Source organism: Gavia stellata, chromosome 4, assembly GCF_030936135.1.
Source record: "Gavia stellata isolate bGavSte3 chromosome 4, bGavSte3.hap2, whole genome shotgun sequence".
NCBI classification, from domain to species: domain Eukaryota; kingdom Metazoa; phylum Chordata; class Aves; order Gaviiformes; family Gaviidae; genus Gavia; species Gavia stellata.
The window spans coordinates 77,403,659-77,418,878 of NC_082597.1; the positions used below are offsets into that span (position 1 = coordinate 77,403,659).

The 15,220-nt window shown below is 43.0% G+C and overlaps 1 protein-coding gene across 1 annotated transcript in view; it reads right to left on the minus strand.

Annotated features, from left to right (window-relative positions):
* The window catches only part of SULT4A1 (sulfotransferase family 4A member 1), a 29,572-nt gene extending 18,489 nt beyond the window's left edge, over positions 1-11,083 (minus strand). The window contains exon 1 of the mRNA XM_059817095.1: positions 10,915-11,083. Coding sequence (XP_059673078.1) covers positions 10,915-11,083 — 169 coding nt within the window. The remainder of the gene's footprint in view (positions 1-10,914) is intronic.
* Between the last annotated feature and the right edge of the window lie 4,137 nt (positions 11,084-15,220).

The following is a 15,220-nucleotide window of genomic DNA, read 5'->3' on the forward strand; positions in this document are numbered from 1 at the left end:
CATGATTTCATCATATCTAGGTATCCCAGATTTTGTTACAAGTCCTTCACTGACAGCTGATACTGGTTGGTAGCCGATATTTCTTGGTATCAGATATTCAAAGGTAAAAGTATTTTACTCTTTTTAAGCTTTAGCTGGGCTGGTAAAAATATGTCCACATCTATGGATGCTCATCCTGTCTGCACCAGATGTCATCACCAATGGACCAGTTTGTGTGAAATTTCTCCAAGTCACTTAAAATTAAATCAGCCAAATTAGCTTAAGGAGTTTCTGGTTTTGGCATCAACTCACTTAGCAAGTCTTGCCTAGGACAAACTAGAATGCCTTCACACAAAATACTCTGCAGGTGGTTCTTTAAGAGAAACTGCAAACAGCAGGCTAAGGACACTAACATCCTGCACTAGCGCAGATGCTTTTAAAGAGGGCATCTACCCGTACCCTTAGATTATTTCTCTCTTTCAGTTCCTACTTGTCAAACATGCTCCCATGGTATAAAAGAGTACAACACCTATCATGCTAAAACAAAAAGAAAAAATGTATAGTATAACATGTCAGGAACATGAAAGTAACAGATAAGCCTGCTTGCTCCTTTACCAACTATCTGACAGAATGTCATCCCTTTTCAGCCTTCGCACACTTATTCAAGGTTGACCAGGTCTAAAGTCAACCCAGTACATTTAGTTGTTACCTTCTTTCGCCAGGCCCCTCCCTTTGATGGACATCCTCATGACCCAATTCAAAGACACCATGCCTTTCACGACAATAGTGCAAGCATGTAGGATCACACAGTCATACCAAAGGGTTGGCCAACAGGACAGTAATTCATGGGGGAAGAGTACTTTTATTGGCTAATATACGCTACAGGGCAGATTCTGTCTCAAACATCAGAAAATTATCTGGCAAACTTTGCCCATGTAAACTAACAATGGTACCTCCTCACAGTGATGGGCAAAAGGTGTATTAGCAAATTTTCAAATCTCACTTCCTCTCTGGAGCATACATAAGGAACACGCCCTTACCCCAATCTTACCTCAGTTGTACCCTGCCCTCCTGCTTCCTCTGGCAGTCCTATTCTCCCAACCTTTTAGGGACTATATCAAAAACATGCCTTAACTGCATTGTACGTTACCCAGCAGGAGATCACGTAATCTCCAACGGAAAGTCCCCCCACTGTGTCTAATTTCTCTTCATTTTCATACAGGTGACACAACACTGTACCAAGGATAACAATGCAGAGAAGAACTTCGCTGTAATGACAAGTCATTGTTTCTTAAAATCACTCTCAAGGACTTCATTATGTTGAAGAGAAGTGCCTAGTTACCCTTAGCGTCACTGATTTCTAGGACAACTGTATCACTTTGTGTTCTGTTCTACAGAGTCGTAATATGGTCTGTGGCTAAATGCAGAGTCTCATGGTGAGCTCTGCGGATTGAAACAGGATCAGAAGGCAGGAGACAATAGGGCATCCATATTAGAAACTTGTGTTGTGGTAGTTCTCATACCCTTCGCTGTGAACATGTTCCTCTCCCCATATGGTAAGTGTATTTCAGAGGATGTCTGTCACTACTCATGTGCAATTCTATGCTTCAGTTTCAGTCCCTTCCAGGAAAATTGTTAGGCAACACCTGCCTACACATTAATGTGCATTTGCATATATTAGGTGGTTCAACTGCAAGAAGGCAGCACACCAACAGTATAATGTGAAACTATTGCAGACAAGAGCTCTAGATGCAAAAAAGCAGCACATTTTTGTTTCAGAATTTCAAGAAACATTGTTTACCCTTTATGCATGAACCTACACATCCTGTTTAGTCAGCTACTGGTTGTCTAAGGTCAGGGAGTAAAGCATTTTGTCTCAAAGAGAATCCCCCTCAAGTGATAGCTGCCCTAAGCAAAACCATTGTTTGCAAGGTAACTATGCCTCCACTCATATTTAGCACATAGTCATTCCCTCTGCCTAAAACTGCAATTCAGCAGACAAACTACAGCCATTTATATTCTATTTCTAATGCTGCTCTTCAGAATTTGAAATGGAAGTAGATCTAATTGGGAGTATAAAGGGGGATCAGCCAATCTATAGCACCACGGGTTTTCTCAGTATTGCAGCAAAATCCTTGAAGAGAACACACTACTTCAGATAGAAAGCACTGGTGATCCAATAGCAGCACTGACATTGATCATTATTAATGTGCGCTTCAGCTATATATGCATAGAGCAATCCAATTTTATCAATGCCTATAGCTGTTCTGTGCTACTTTGGCAACCCTGATCAGCAGTAAACAGGCTTTTAACTGGATGGTTAACCTGGGTTTATGATTGCTTTGCATCAACAGGACACTACAAAGCAGCCAATGTACTGACAAATCTGGACTGCTGCATGTATAGTCAGTGTTGTCTTCTAAACATGATTCTCACCTGACCTCCTTCATGCTTGTCTCATTTTGTTGGCTTAGATTAATTTATTACTCATGCAGTGAAGGGCTAATTCAGCACCATTGTCTATATCCCATATGGTGATCTAACATCATTATACATCATCTAGAACTTGCAGCCTTATAAGGGATGATGGCCATCACATCCTGCACTATAAACAGCAGGTGGGTAAAAACATATGAAATCAGCTTTCATTTTTTGAATTTCAGATGGATTTTGGTAGTTAGTGACAAAAATCCCTCCTCAGTTGTTTCTCCAGAACTCTTCTTTTTACCCTTTACTATCTCAGCCACTGCCTCAGACTTAACTAGCTAAACCTCCCCTACACACTTCCAGCCCTGTGACATGCTTCCTTCCTGACGTTCCCCAGTACCCCTTCACTCCCCTCACAGTGGCTTTCCTAAGCCTACAGCCCAATTTGGCTGAGATGTTATCATGATGGACCATTTTCTCTGCCATGTTGTCTTGTCTGCATGCGCACACAGCAAAACACTTCTCTTGCTTCTGAACCTGCAATATATTACAGGATTAATACATGACATAAATGGTTTATTTCCTTTGTAAAAGTCTGTAAAAGACTTCGGTATACAGAACCATAATTATTTCAGCTCTTGCACCACACCTTCCTGGATTCTCCAAGGTGTTACAGAAACGCTGAATAGGGTCAAAGTGATGAGATGCTGGGTGCTTTACATTATTAATCCTCTGTTCATCGCTCCCTCCCACTGAGGGGGAAAAAACACATTCCTCCATACTAGCATTATTATGTTCTCAGCTTTAATACCTAGATGCTTAATTCAATTTCAGAGCCACGATTTGCTAGTTTCTCTATAAAAAGATAGATGGTAGACGATGCTATTTTTCCAAGAGAATTTCTTGTCATTATACATGAAAAATTCTGGTAGAGAAGAAATGCATCCACATGCCTCCAGTGGAAAACATAGACAAAAAGATTATATGATTTATCCAAGGTCACAGAATCTCTAGCCAAAAAGTCTATCACATGCCCAGCATACCAAACCTTGCATCACTTCTAAAGCAGCACTGATGGGACAACACAGGGGGCAGTTCCTTCCCGTCGGCATAGGCTGTATGAATCCCTACTGTACCCAACAAGAGAAAAGTCTTCATTTAATAAAAGACTGCATGATAAGAATGAAAAATGATGCATGCTTAATCTAATGCAGTCCATTGTTCAAGCATTTTGCTTCCTTTCATGAATATCTTCACTATGAAAGATGAACATTAACATGAAATGAGAATCACTGGCTGTTGGTTTTGGCTGATTTACATAATTTTCTAATTCTTTAGTCTTTGAGATCATTATCATCTAATTCAGTCAATAGTGATTTCACATGTCCAGAACACACTTTTTACACAGCATAAAAACCTTCTTTTCTTTTATTCCCCTGAGCCTGCTTTCAAAAAGCAAGTTGCCTGAGTTTTGCACTACTTCACAGCAGGAAAGCAATTACGCTACATTTGCCGAAGACCCAGCAAAACCTATTAGGTAACTGGAGAATTCTTCCTCTGCTGAACCATTTGTTCTGTCTCTAGTAACATCTCTTCACTGTTTTGATAAAAGGCTCATGAGAGAAACACTGCTAGCTAGATAACAAGAACAAGTTTTCCTTAACGGATTTTTCTTCTCCACCTTTATTTCCTGTTTGAGGTATGTAATGATCTATTCAGTTCTACTCCCACTGAAGTCATATGCATCAGTGGCAAACTTAACATTGTCTTCAATTACTTATTTTTTGATGTTTTTATTTATCATTTCTTTGCCTAGCAGTATCTAAGACTGAGTCAATACCAGAAGGTATTTTGAGCTATACATAAACAAAGCAAAAGAGATCCATTTCAAAAGGACTTTCAAAGCATAGGAACCCAGTGGCCCTAACTCCCACAACACTTGTCTACAGGTGTTGCTTTCTGGACCTGAGCGGTCCTCAATGGAGTGAGTTTAAGCAGAAGAGTATTTACTCTTCTAATTAGTGGAAGGAACATGACTTCAGTCACCAAGAGAAATCAGATTCAAATACAGACCCTGTATGTCAGTCCCTAAAAGGACAGCTCACAAAACGTATCTCCATCACCCAATGCAGTTTGCTGTTCTGTTTCTATTTGTGTAAGTAGTCCAGTCCTTCTGGCCAGCTGGTATGAGAACCAATACACATTCATATTGCCTTAAAATGGAATGATATCTGAGCTTTGTAAATTACTTGAGAAACCAGTTAACTGTGATGTTATTGTAAAAGAGAAAAAGTTGAATACCATATTCTGATTTTAAAGACATTAACTAACTTGTTCATCCACATTCATGAAACTAACAGAGGTTTCCTACCATTCCATGTCACAGGGAAGAGCTTGTAAGCGTGCAGAATATTGCCTCAAAAAAACAGAGGTCAAAGGAAAAGAATCCCAAATGTATTTTGTCTACAAATCTCTTGATTTTTAAGCCAACCTCATGATTTCTTGAGGCATGCCTCTGGGGCAGTAACATTTGCATTCATTCTTTAAATGAAAATGGATTAAGCTTAAGGCACCAAAATCCTGCAAAGAGAACAGGACTAGAAATCCAGAATTGCAGAACCTAGCTCTTTTGCAACTGCAAACCTGTTGTTACACAATAATACCAACAAAACTCCTGGGAGGAGCTCCATATGAGAACACTGGAAGTTAAGACAGCTCAAATAACTTAATACACAGACGTTCACGTGGATGCTTGTGTTCCCTGAGGAACCTTAGCTACAATGGCATAAGGCCATCTCAGACTTGCCATTGCCAGGGTAAACCTCTGCAATCCACTGCAGCTGCCTCATGTCACTGCATCCGACAGCTCCCAGCCTAGAAACTCCCACAGCTTGGGCACGTCCTTGGGCAACCTTTCAGCCTGATTGTCCTCTCATTTATGACTGTGCAAATCAGGACTGACTGTCAGCAGTGTCAGACCTATGCATATCTGGGTAGGCAGGAAGAATCAGATTCCTTGTGCTTAGGCTTATCAGTCTGTCACATCATGCAGAGGCTACTAGTACATGTTAGCCAGTTAGGCAGCCAGCCAGGGGACTGAAAAAGTACAACTTACCAAGTCATAACTGGGGTATGCTTACAGGCAGGTAACAGAAGACACAGGCACAGTGACATAATACTCAATTGACATAGCTCTGTGCAGACCTGTCACCTACTCACCGATTGCTATGGCAGGTAACTGCAGAAACGTTAGCTGGTGCGTTCAGTGTCCACAGACTGCAGGACACCCCTGCAAGCATAGGTCATGTGTAGCCACGCAGTCTTAGTCAATCAATAATACTCTTTATATTGAATAATAAGAGTATTATTGTGCAGTACAATAATGCTTAAAGAACCAGAAACCAACCTTGCCAGTAAATATAAGATCCCGCCAAGAGATTTCTGTAGTCTGAGGAAACATGAAGAGTAGGACTGCACAAAACAAACAAAGCAAGATTCCACACAAGGCATAGTCATTTGGTATATTTTCTTTATGGTGTATTTCTTGAATCAAGACATTTTGCCAATATGTTTTTATAACATGGTCCCATAGACAGCTAAGACCGATTGGAAGGTGAAAGGGAAGAAACAAGCGTCCAGCAATAAGAAATCTGTAAACCAATTTCACAGCCAAAGAAAAGCTACATGTGTCTACATCCCCAATGGTTCAAGCCTCCCTTTGCCTTAAGTGTAATAACTTCCAAGTGCTGGGTCTAATCAAAGAATATTCTAGATGTTGATGAGCAGAAGTCTATATTTTAGCAGAGAATCAGACAAACAAGAAAAGTAGGGTTTACATTGTACCCTTTATATCTGGTTCACACCCAGCAGCTGTGATTGTCACTGCTGCAACGGTCAATGGATCAAACAACTGATTCCCCTTAACAGAAAACTCTGGGGCACATTGTGTCCCTGGCATGGAAAGAGTAACGGGAATTATAATACCAGGGAAATGCGCCATGGAAGAGAGGCCCCTGGCATGTGGCAGAGAAAGGGGAAAGAGACAGACGAACAGAGCTCCTCACATCAGCCAGGGAAGGGACTGGGGCATACTGGTGTCCCAGCAAGAGGAGGTGTTGGATTCAGGAGTGCTGGAAATAGAAGAGGATAAGAGAGTGGTATGCATGCAGTGGGAGAGGCACGCAGGACAAAAGGAGACAGAAAAGCCACAATGTGTGCAATGCACTTTACCGACAGATGCAATGAGAAGCATGACGTTTTTCTGTACATACAGAATCTTTTAAGCAAATAAAATAATGGACAACTCAACTTAACTTTCTCTGGTTGATTTCATATAACAACAGAGGTAAGTGTTAAAGAATTTGAAAGACGAGAACTCAATGAATGTACACACAGGAAAGCTGTCCTTGAACTGATCTGCAAATTCGCTGCTGGCACTTCATTAAGCCAAAGGCCTAGAGTCAGCCATCATACTCCCTACAAGCTAATGGGTAGTTATAAAATCCAGTGCCGCAAGGAAAATTCAAAATGCTATCTGTAAAAAACCACATCCAGACACGTAAAGGCCATATCAAGCACTTGCTCTTCTGACCTGTTGTCTGGCACTAAATGCAAGAGTTCTCATGAACTGGCTGGACTTGAAGCTGATGTTTGCCCAACAACTGACATTTTCCCACACAGAACTCCAGAAAATTATTTGGCAAAATAATCAACATGGAAGAGACAGCTTCATTATTAATGTAAATAGCTCACTTTCTCAAATTACCAGTTTTGCAAAAGGCATTAATTTGTGGGCTTTGACCCAAGAATGCAAAATGCACATTTATTCAGAACAGATACAAGATGGTATTAAGAGAGCTATTGTACACCACTTACGAGTAAAGCAAATGGACAGATCATGTACAGTCAGGGGTTAGCATCGTAAGACACAGCAAAATACTAAGAACATGGACCTAATACATTAGGGACTGATTTAATTCCACCGAAATCATTGACCTTAACAGACAGCTAATCCAGCTCTTGGCATGATGGCTGAGGGAATACCATGAAAGAATTTGCTTATTCATTAATTCTGTAGTTAAGTTCATAGAGGAGAACTTTAATTTTCAAGTAGGGTACAAAAAGCCCACAGTATGAGAGGGTTCAAGGACAGCTGTGAGAGGCACCGTGTTTCCTATGAACATTGCATCTGTATCTTAACTGTGAAGCAATCTGTTGTGTGAGCTCTAATTATTTAATGCTATAGAGAATGGCATTCCATTTTACACTTGCAGCTACTGTAAATCTCTGCATCCCATTCAGCCTGCCCATTCTATACTACGAAGTTACAGGGAAGATGAAACTTATGACTTCATTTTTCAAGAGCAGTAGCACACCTGATTTTAAATTATGCATCATGATAAAAAGGTTTTCTGTAATTACAGTTCTACCATATGCATATGTATAAGCATATATGCACATTCACCTATTTACATGTCTAAATGAGTCTCTGGGTGTTAGGCATAAGCTTCTAGTCCAGTATCTCCCAAAAGCTGCTACCATTGATTGGACACAGGTGTTAAAAATAATTAAAGATATAAGGAGTATCATTATTTAGTCATCCATCAGTGGAAATCACATTAAAGCAGAGTCATTTTCCATTAGGCTTATTACATTATTCCCAGTAAGGACACTGGTACATCGAATTTTCTACCATTATTGTACCAGCTTTTTCTTGGGTCACTCCCAATTTACCAATACCTGTAACTATTTCCAAGCACTATCTCCATTTCACATGTTTAGAGCTGTATCATCTAGTCTTGCAGAGTATAATGTCTTCAAAATGGCATACATACTACTTCATCAGTCCCTAGGATTACTGAAGCAGTCCTGACCCTATAAGGCACTTGTGTATTTTCTTTGCCAGATAAACCAACATATGGTCAACAGCTACTGATGGAGCCTTCTGCTATTAGATTGTAGCATAGGGCTCTGACCTCTCACACATCTAGCAGACTGACTGGTTTGTGTATTTTCCACAGTTTGAGCAGATGGAGAGCTGGTGTAACACTGAACAAAACTGATTTCCTTAACAACAACAAAAAAGTTTTCCATTGAACCTATTTGACATTGGTGTATTCTTCTTTTCCTAAAATTCTGTGTCAAAAATATTCTCGACATTTTGTTCAAATGTAATTTATTAACAGAAACTACATAAATGGTCCCAACCATGTTGTACCTTTAAAGATTACCAAAAAGCCAAAGTGTTTCACCCCAAATAATTATATTTTGTGCCTGAAATCTGTTTTATAAACCTACTTTGATTACAGCAACATTATGAAAATTCTGATTAGCTCCAGTAAACAGAAAAATCTTTGTCAATGCTACTGAAAGACAGGAAGATGTAGTTAAGGTAATGCAGAGGAGCTTGGTGTTCTGGATTTAATTTCTGGCTTTGCTGTAGACTGCCTGCATGACCTTTGCTAAATCAATGGGAACCATATTAGGGCAGCCCAATTTCTACTGACATGCCTGTCCCTAGTCAGCAGACCATTTGATAATTGATTCAGAACACCTAAATAAGGCACCAAGCAGTTAAGCCACGTAGGATCAGCTGACAAAACAAGTTCCAAGGGTCTCGGTAGACTTCAGGCTACCTAAAGGTAGAGCTTGCAGATATTACTATTGTCTAGAGCCTATTTCTATGACAAGGACATCAGATTCCTCAAGACCTAAGCATTCTCTTTCCTGGCAAGTAAAATACTATGGCACCTATCTTGATCCCAAGGCTGTTCCCCCAGCTCCTCCACATAACACTGTATCTTCAGTTTTGGTGCCCCAGTTCTCAGTCTTCCTTTTCCTTCTTCCACAGTGACTGTTAGCAAATCCTCTTGTAACAAGCACTGCCACTAACTTTGTTAGTGGACAGCTCCCTGTCACTGGCCTCAGCTGAGGCCCCAAAAGACCTGATAGGATAGTGCTATATTCACAAAATAACAGCAAATTAAATATGATCATGCAAGCTGGCTTTCCACGGCCAACTGCATAGCCATCAAAACTAAGCTACTGCCAGCTGATGTATTAGCTATATTGCACCCAGCTGCTGGAAACTGAGGTTAGCTGAGGATATTTAACAATCCACCAAATGAAGTTGGGGTGCAATAGTACCACAGGATCATTGTAAACCCAGATTTGCAAAACTGAAATCTTAAAACCTGAAGAATTAAATAGTGTACTTGCTGCATGCTATAAGTCTTTAAGATGACAGTTTAAAAGAACAATAAAGATGTAGCTGTCTGCTCCTAATCGTAGCATTTTGAGGGCCATCCGTCTACTTACTATCCCTTATCTAATGTATGCATCTATGAAGCTCTAGTCAGTCTTTAACAGCATCATTAGTAATGAAATATCAAAAAATGTGAAAACAAATATTTGAAACTGCTTAAGAAATGATAATGTAATAGATGCTGCATTGTAGAAAGTGTGTGTATGTTTGAAGCAGCACTCCAAGAAAATGAAAAGCATTAGCCATTCATACAACAATGAAGTAAGTCAGAAACCTATGATATTGAAAGATCATTTTACAAGGGTATTTGCAGAGCTAGCATCTTATCTCCAGAGGACTTTGAATCTTCTAGAAAGAGATCATCTTATTGTCAGGAAAAAAGTCACTCAAGAATGCACTTTATAAGAAAGGGTCTAGATGGTTTTGTCAGGTGGCTTACAAAGCTACCATATTGTCTGCCTCTTTGCAGGCAGCGCTATATCCACGTTAGTTCTGTTTAAACATTTTCGCTTGAAAATGGAGAGGATAAGAAATACAATATTAAAAGCAGATGCCCAAATGGTATAAAATAGCCAAAGGATGCGTTTACTGGAGAAATGCGCAGTTGTACTGCTAACAGCAGAGATTTCTGGTAATTCAGGCAGTGCAGCAAGAATGTACTTTGAGCACATGTTCTCCCAGAACGATCTGGGCGGCCGCCTCGGGAGCACAATACGGAAGGCTGTAGAGCGGACCGCAGACCTGTATGCACATGAGAAATCTGTACGCATGCTACATACGTTCCTGCTTTTCTACATCTGTGCTGAGCGAGATTTCCCTCGCCTGGAGCAGCATCTTTACCCCCGCGTAGCTCAGCCGGCAGGCACCGGGACCACCACCGCAGCAGCCGGCACTGGCTTGTACCTAAAGCCGGCGGGCACGCCCGAGGGCGGGGACGCCCCACCCGTGCCTGGGGCCCGGGGCGGGCAGTCCCCTCAACTCCGAGGGGCTCCAGGGGCCGCGGCCTGCGGGGCAGCCCCTCTCCGCACAGGCGTGTGGCGGCAGGGCGCAGGCCTCGCCCCGGCCTCCCGCGGGGGCACGGCACAGCGCCGCCGCTGCGCGCCGCCCGCCGGGGGCCCGGAGCCGAAGGGGGCCCCTCCCAGGGCCGGCTACTCTGCGAGGGGGGGCGAGGAGAAGCCGCCTCCGCCACCCAGCCCACCCCCTCGGGGCAGCCCCGGCCCGGGGAGGGGGCCCCGCCCGCCTACCTGATTTGGGGTAGGTGACGATCCAGACGTCGCTGTCCCTCACCGGGAAATTGGCGATCTCCTCCATCTTCCCCCGGCAGAAGGGCGGCAGCCGCACCCCATTGTACTCGAAGTACTTGCTCTCGAACTCCCCGGGCGTGCTGGGGGTCTCGGCCTCGCTCTCCGCCATCCTCTTCCCTGCCGGCCGCGGGGGCGGCGAGGTGCGGGGGCCGCGGGCGCTCCGGCGGGCGGGCGGGAGGCGGCGGGCGCGGCGCGGCAGCCCCTGCCCCCGGCACGCCCCCACGCACGCACGGGGAGGGGGCGCGGGGCTGGCGCGGCCGCACCGCCCAGCGGCGCATGGGCTCCGCGCGCGGTGATGTCATGCGCGGCAGCCGCAGCGCGCGGCACTAACGGCCGGCCCGCCGCAGCGCCCGCCGGCTGCCCTCCCCTCACCCCCCGCTCTGCGGGCGGGCCGCCTCACGCACACGGTCCGGCGGCCGCGGCCGGCTGGGGCAGAGGCAGGGGGCGAAGGGAGGACCTGTCTTCCCCGGTGCCACCTCGGAGCTCAGCCCGCGGCACACAAGGCTCCGCGGTGCTGCGGCCGTGTCCCGGGCGCTGTAGCAGTGCCAAGGCCCGGCCTCGGAGAGGGCACACAGGCGGCCGGGAAGACGTGCGGAAGAGGGGGGTGAGCAGCGGCAGTCAGGTGCAGCAGGGACTCGTCCCGGTCCTTGCGCTAGCCCAGGCATAATGCATGGGTGGGGGGTGTGGGGTGGTAAGAGTGAGGAAGGGGCACGCACACACCTTTTTCAGCAACACGGATCATCTGCTCCTTGCAGCGCTCAGGTTTAAACCCATACCTGTTTTTTACACAATAAGCTCTTCATCCTGGTTCCCTCTTCCCCATCTCTTGGATGCCACCTCTCTGTGTCTGGTAGGGGAGCAGCTTTCATTACAGCATGAGATATCTTGCAGGTGGGCTCAGGCCTGAGCACCCAGCCCCTGCCTGGCCAGGCACCCAGCACATCCCCTGCCAATTCTGACTTGCTCCCTGGCTTTCCCAGACTGGCATCAGGGCTGACTCATTAACTTACCTTGTTTGGTGGTCACTAGGCAGCAGAAACCAACCCTATCCCAACTCTGCTGGGGGCTGGTTGTTGTGGGCACAGCCCTGGCTGCACTACGGCTGGCTGCTCATCCCTCCTATTACAGCAGCTCCAGCCTCATCACTCCTAGCAACGCAAGTGAGGCCTGGGCCAGAGCTCAAAAAGCACTCCTAGTTGGGCTTATGAGCAAAACAGGCCAGGTGCTGCTGTTCAGGGTATTTAAGGCCTACTGGTGCCTGATGGGAAGGTATAAAAACCCTAACCTCCCTTAAGATGTTTGTACTGCAGAAATAGAGACTGTTTTGGCTGCTTGGTTTAGCATAAATTAAAATCTAGTGGTAGTTCAACAAAATTAAGACTTCTGGTAGCTCCAGAAAGGTCAGTGAAGAGTTTTGGTTTAATTTACTCTTATTAGCCTTATAATGGCTGCTTTATTTTATGTTTAATTATGTATGCTTCTGTAATGGTGCTAAAATATAATAGGAATTCTTTGAAAGCTTCAGGTGCAAAGTGTCTGGAGCAGATATGCATTTGAAAGAAATAAGCATATAAAGAAGTAATAAAGCAAGGGAAGAGGGTACAATGACTTGGAAAATATATGTCTTTAAGTACTAGAGAGTAAATTATAGCTAATTTCAGTTTAGCTTACTGAATTTTGAACAGCAACCAGCTGGAGGTTGTGTGTCCTGTCGAACTATCTCTTCTATGGGAGGAACCTCAGGAAAAGCAACAGTGCAAACAGCTGAGGGCAGTAACTGCTTTCAGCCTTTATAGTTCCATCTACCAGCATGTATAAATCAATGCTGTTACTGTAGTTTACTTACATTTGTTCATGTTAATAATAAACTGCAGACTTTAAAGCCATGGTCGGAGCAGGTAGGAAAAGTCCACCAAAAACTAACATTGAAAGTATTGTTTCATTGAATGACAATGGTTTGCAGGAATATGTTAGGTAAAAAAAACCCAAACAATCTTCAAGAGAAAAATTCATCCCAGAGTCAGTGGTTGACTAGTAAGACTGCCCTAGAAGTTGATAATGCAGGTTCAAGTCCCTGTGACACTAAGTTTAGTTTTGAGCCTGCTTCTTCAAGACACTGAAATCAAAATTATCTGTTGCAATCTAAAAGAACTTTTACATTTTTTTTTTTTAATTGGAAAAAGTGGGTTGACAAGAATAATGGGCGGCTGGTATTCTGTGTTTTAAGATAATATTATAAACGCAGAAGCAACTGGCATTCTGGTACTGGTGCCTGTTCTTTTCTTTTCTATGGTGTTTTAAATGGTCTGGTTTCTTCTTTTCCTTGCTTAACAAAATAATTCAAAACTGCAGTTTTCTATGGAAAGTAGAGTTCTGGGGTTTTCTAGCCAACCTTTGAGGCAAACTTGCTTTATTAGTCTTTTCTGATAATTAAAAGCATTAAGTTATACTAGTAATAAATAACTTTAAAATCCAACAAAAAAGACAGACTTGAATTCTAGTCTCTATTACTATTTTTTAATTTTAGTTTAGTTTTTTAAATTCCTAACTTAATCCTCAGGCATGAATATGGCCTTTGCTCGATACATCAAGTGGAGGGAACCATATTGACAATAGAAAAACTCTGTTTCTGTTTTCTCTTGAAGTTAATAGGAGTTGTACAAATGGATCTCAGGGTGGAATAACAGCTTCTGTAGAGCAAAAAGCCAGGCAGGATGTGACAATAATTGGAGCTATCTCTTTAGCAATCGATGCTTTCACTTACCTTACAATGTTTCAAATGAAAGAGCAATTGGAGCCCAACGTGGCTGAGAAACCAGGTGCCCTGGATTAACTGCATTTGGAAAGATCATCCCTGTGTTACAGGTGCAGTAAATCCTAATGTAGGGATGTTGGACCTATAGTGCACAAATTGCATGACTGATGTATGCATGTGGATATTAAGCATACAAGATATACTGCATGCATGCAGATCACTGGCCCAGTGCTTACTCAGATCTGACAGATGAGACACATCAGATTTGCTGGGAATTCAGGGACAGCTGAACTACAAAATGCATGAAAGCCATTTGTTTAGGAATTCCCTATAAAAAAAGACTACAGTCAGTACATTGTGCTCAGAGGCAGTGCATCATTCACAAACAGGGTGGTCTACAACAAAAACAGTGAAGCTGGTAGAACATCATTCAGTTACCAAAGAGTATAGGCAAATGACCTGAGGATGATCCAGTATTAGAGCTAAATAAAAATCAAATATGCTGTAACAGATGAACCACGCAGGAGTGTTTCACTTACCCTCAAACTAGAGAGGAGTTGTTGAGGAAATCAGAGTATGTAGCCTTCAAAGTAATTTTCAGTAGATTGCTTTTTTCTGTTTAAAAGAAAAATTTTAACAATATCTCGGTCTATTTGAATGTGTTCCTAGCCTCTTCCATAACACTTAGACCATTCTGTAATGTAACTGATCCTAGAATGTATAGCTATTCAGTGTTCCCATGAAGTAGCAGGAAAAAATGTAAGTGATAAAGTTTGGATTCTCTCACAATGATGTAAACTGGGACCAACTTCACGGAAGTCACTAGACTCCCCTCTGTATAAAACTTGGGAAAAGAAGAAGATCTTAGAAAAAGAATGAAATGCTGACCTTAGGAAAATGTTGTCGTTTTAAGATCTGAGAAAGTAGGATTTAACCCAGGAAACAGACTGTCTGTTCCTGTGCTGTTTAGGTATGTCTGTATTTCTGTGGTCTGTCACTACAAAATGCACTCCTGTACCTTTGTACTCATGAGGAGTCAGAAGGTATCTCCTTGTTTTTGCTGTCAGATGTGCCTACTTATTAGCTGAAGATACTGTAAAGAATGTCCCTGTCTTGATATGTGTGTGTGTACTGTTGCACACACAAAAATGGAGTTTCAGCTTGCAAAATCTGTCTGATGAAAAAAGATAAATCTGGCAATGTTTTGTCTTACTGTTTATTAAAGCATTGTAACAGCAACCTGCATTGAGGTTGGAGGGGCATGTTCAGAGGAAGATAGACTGTTTGCACATGTTGGGCTGCCAACTGCAGTTTAGTTTTAGACGTGAAATCTGTAAGTGCTAGCACAAGTATTACATAAAGCCGATGTAGTGATACCGTAACAACAGCATGTGATAATTGTATTGATGCAGTAAACAGCCGTGGCGTAGATTGGTGTTTATAAAACACTGCTGTCTGCCAAGTCCTTTACATTTGTTCAGTGAGTCCAGG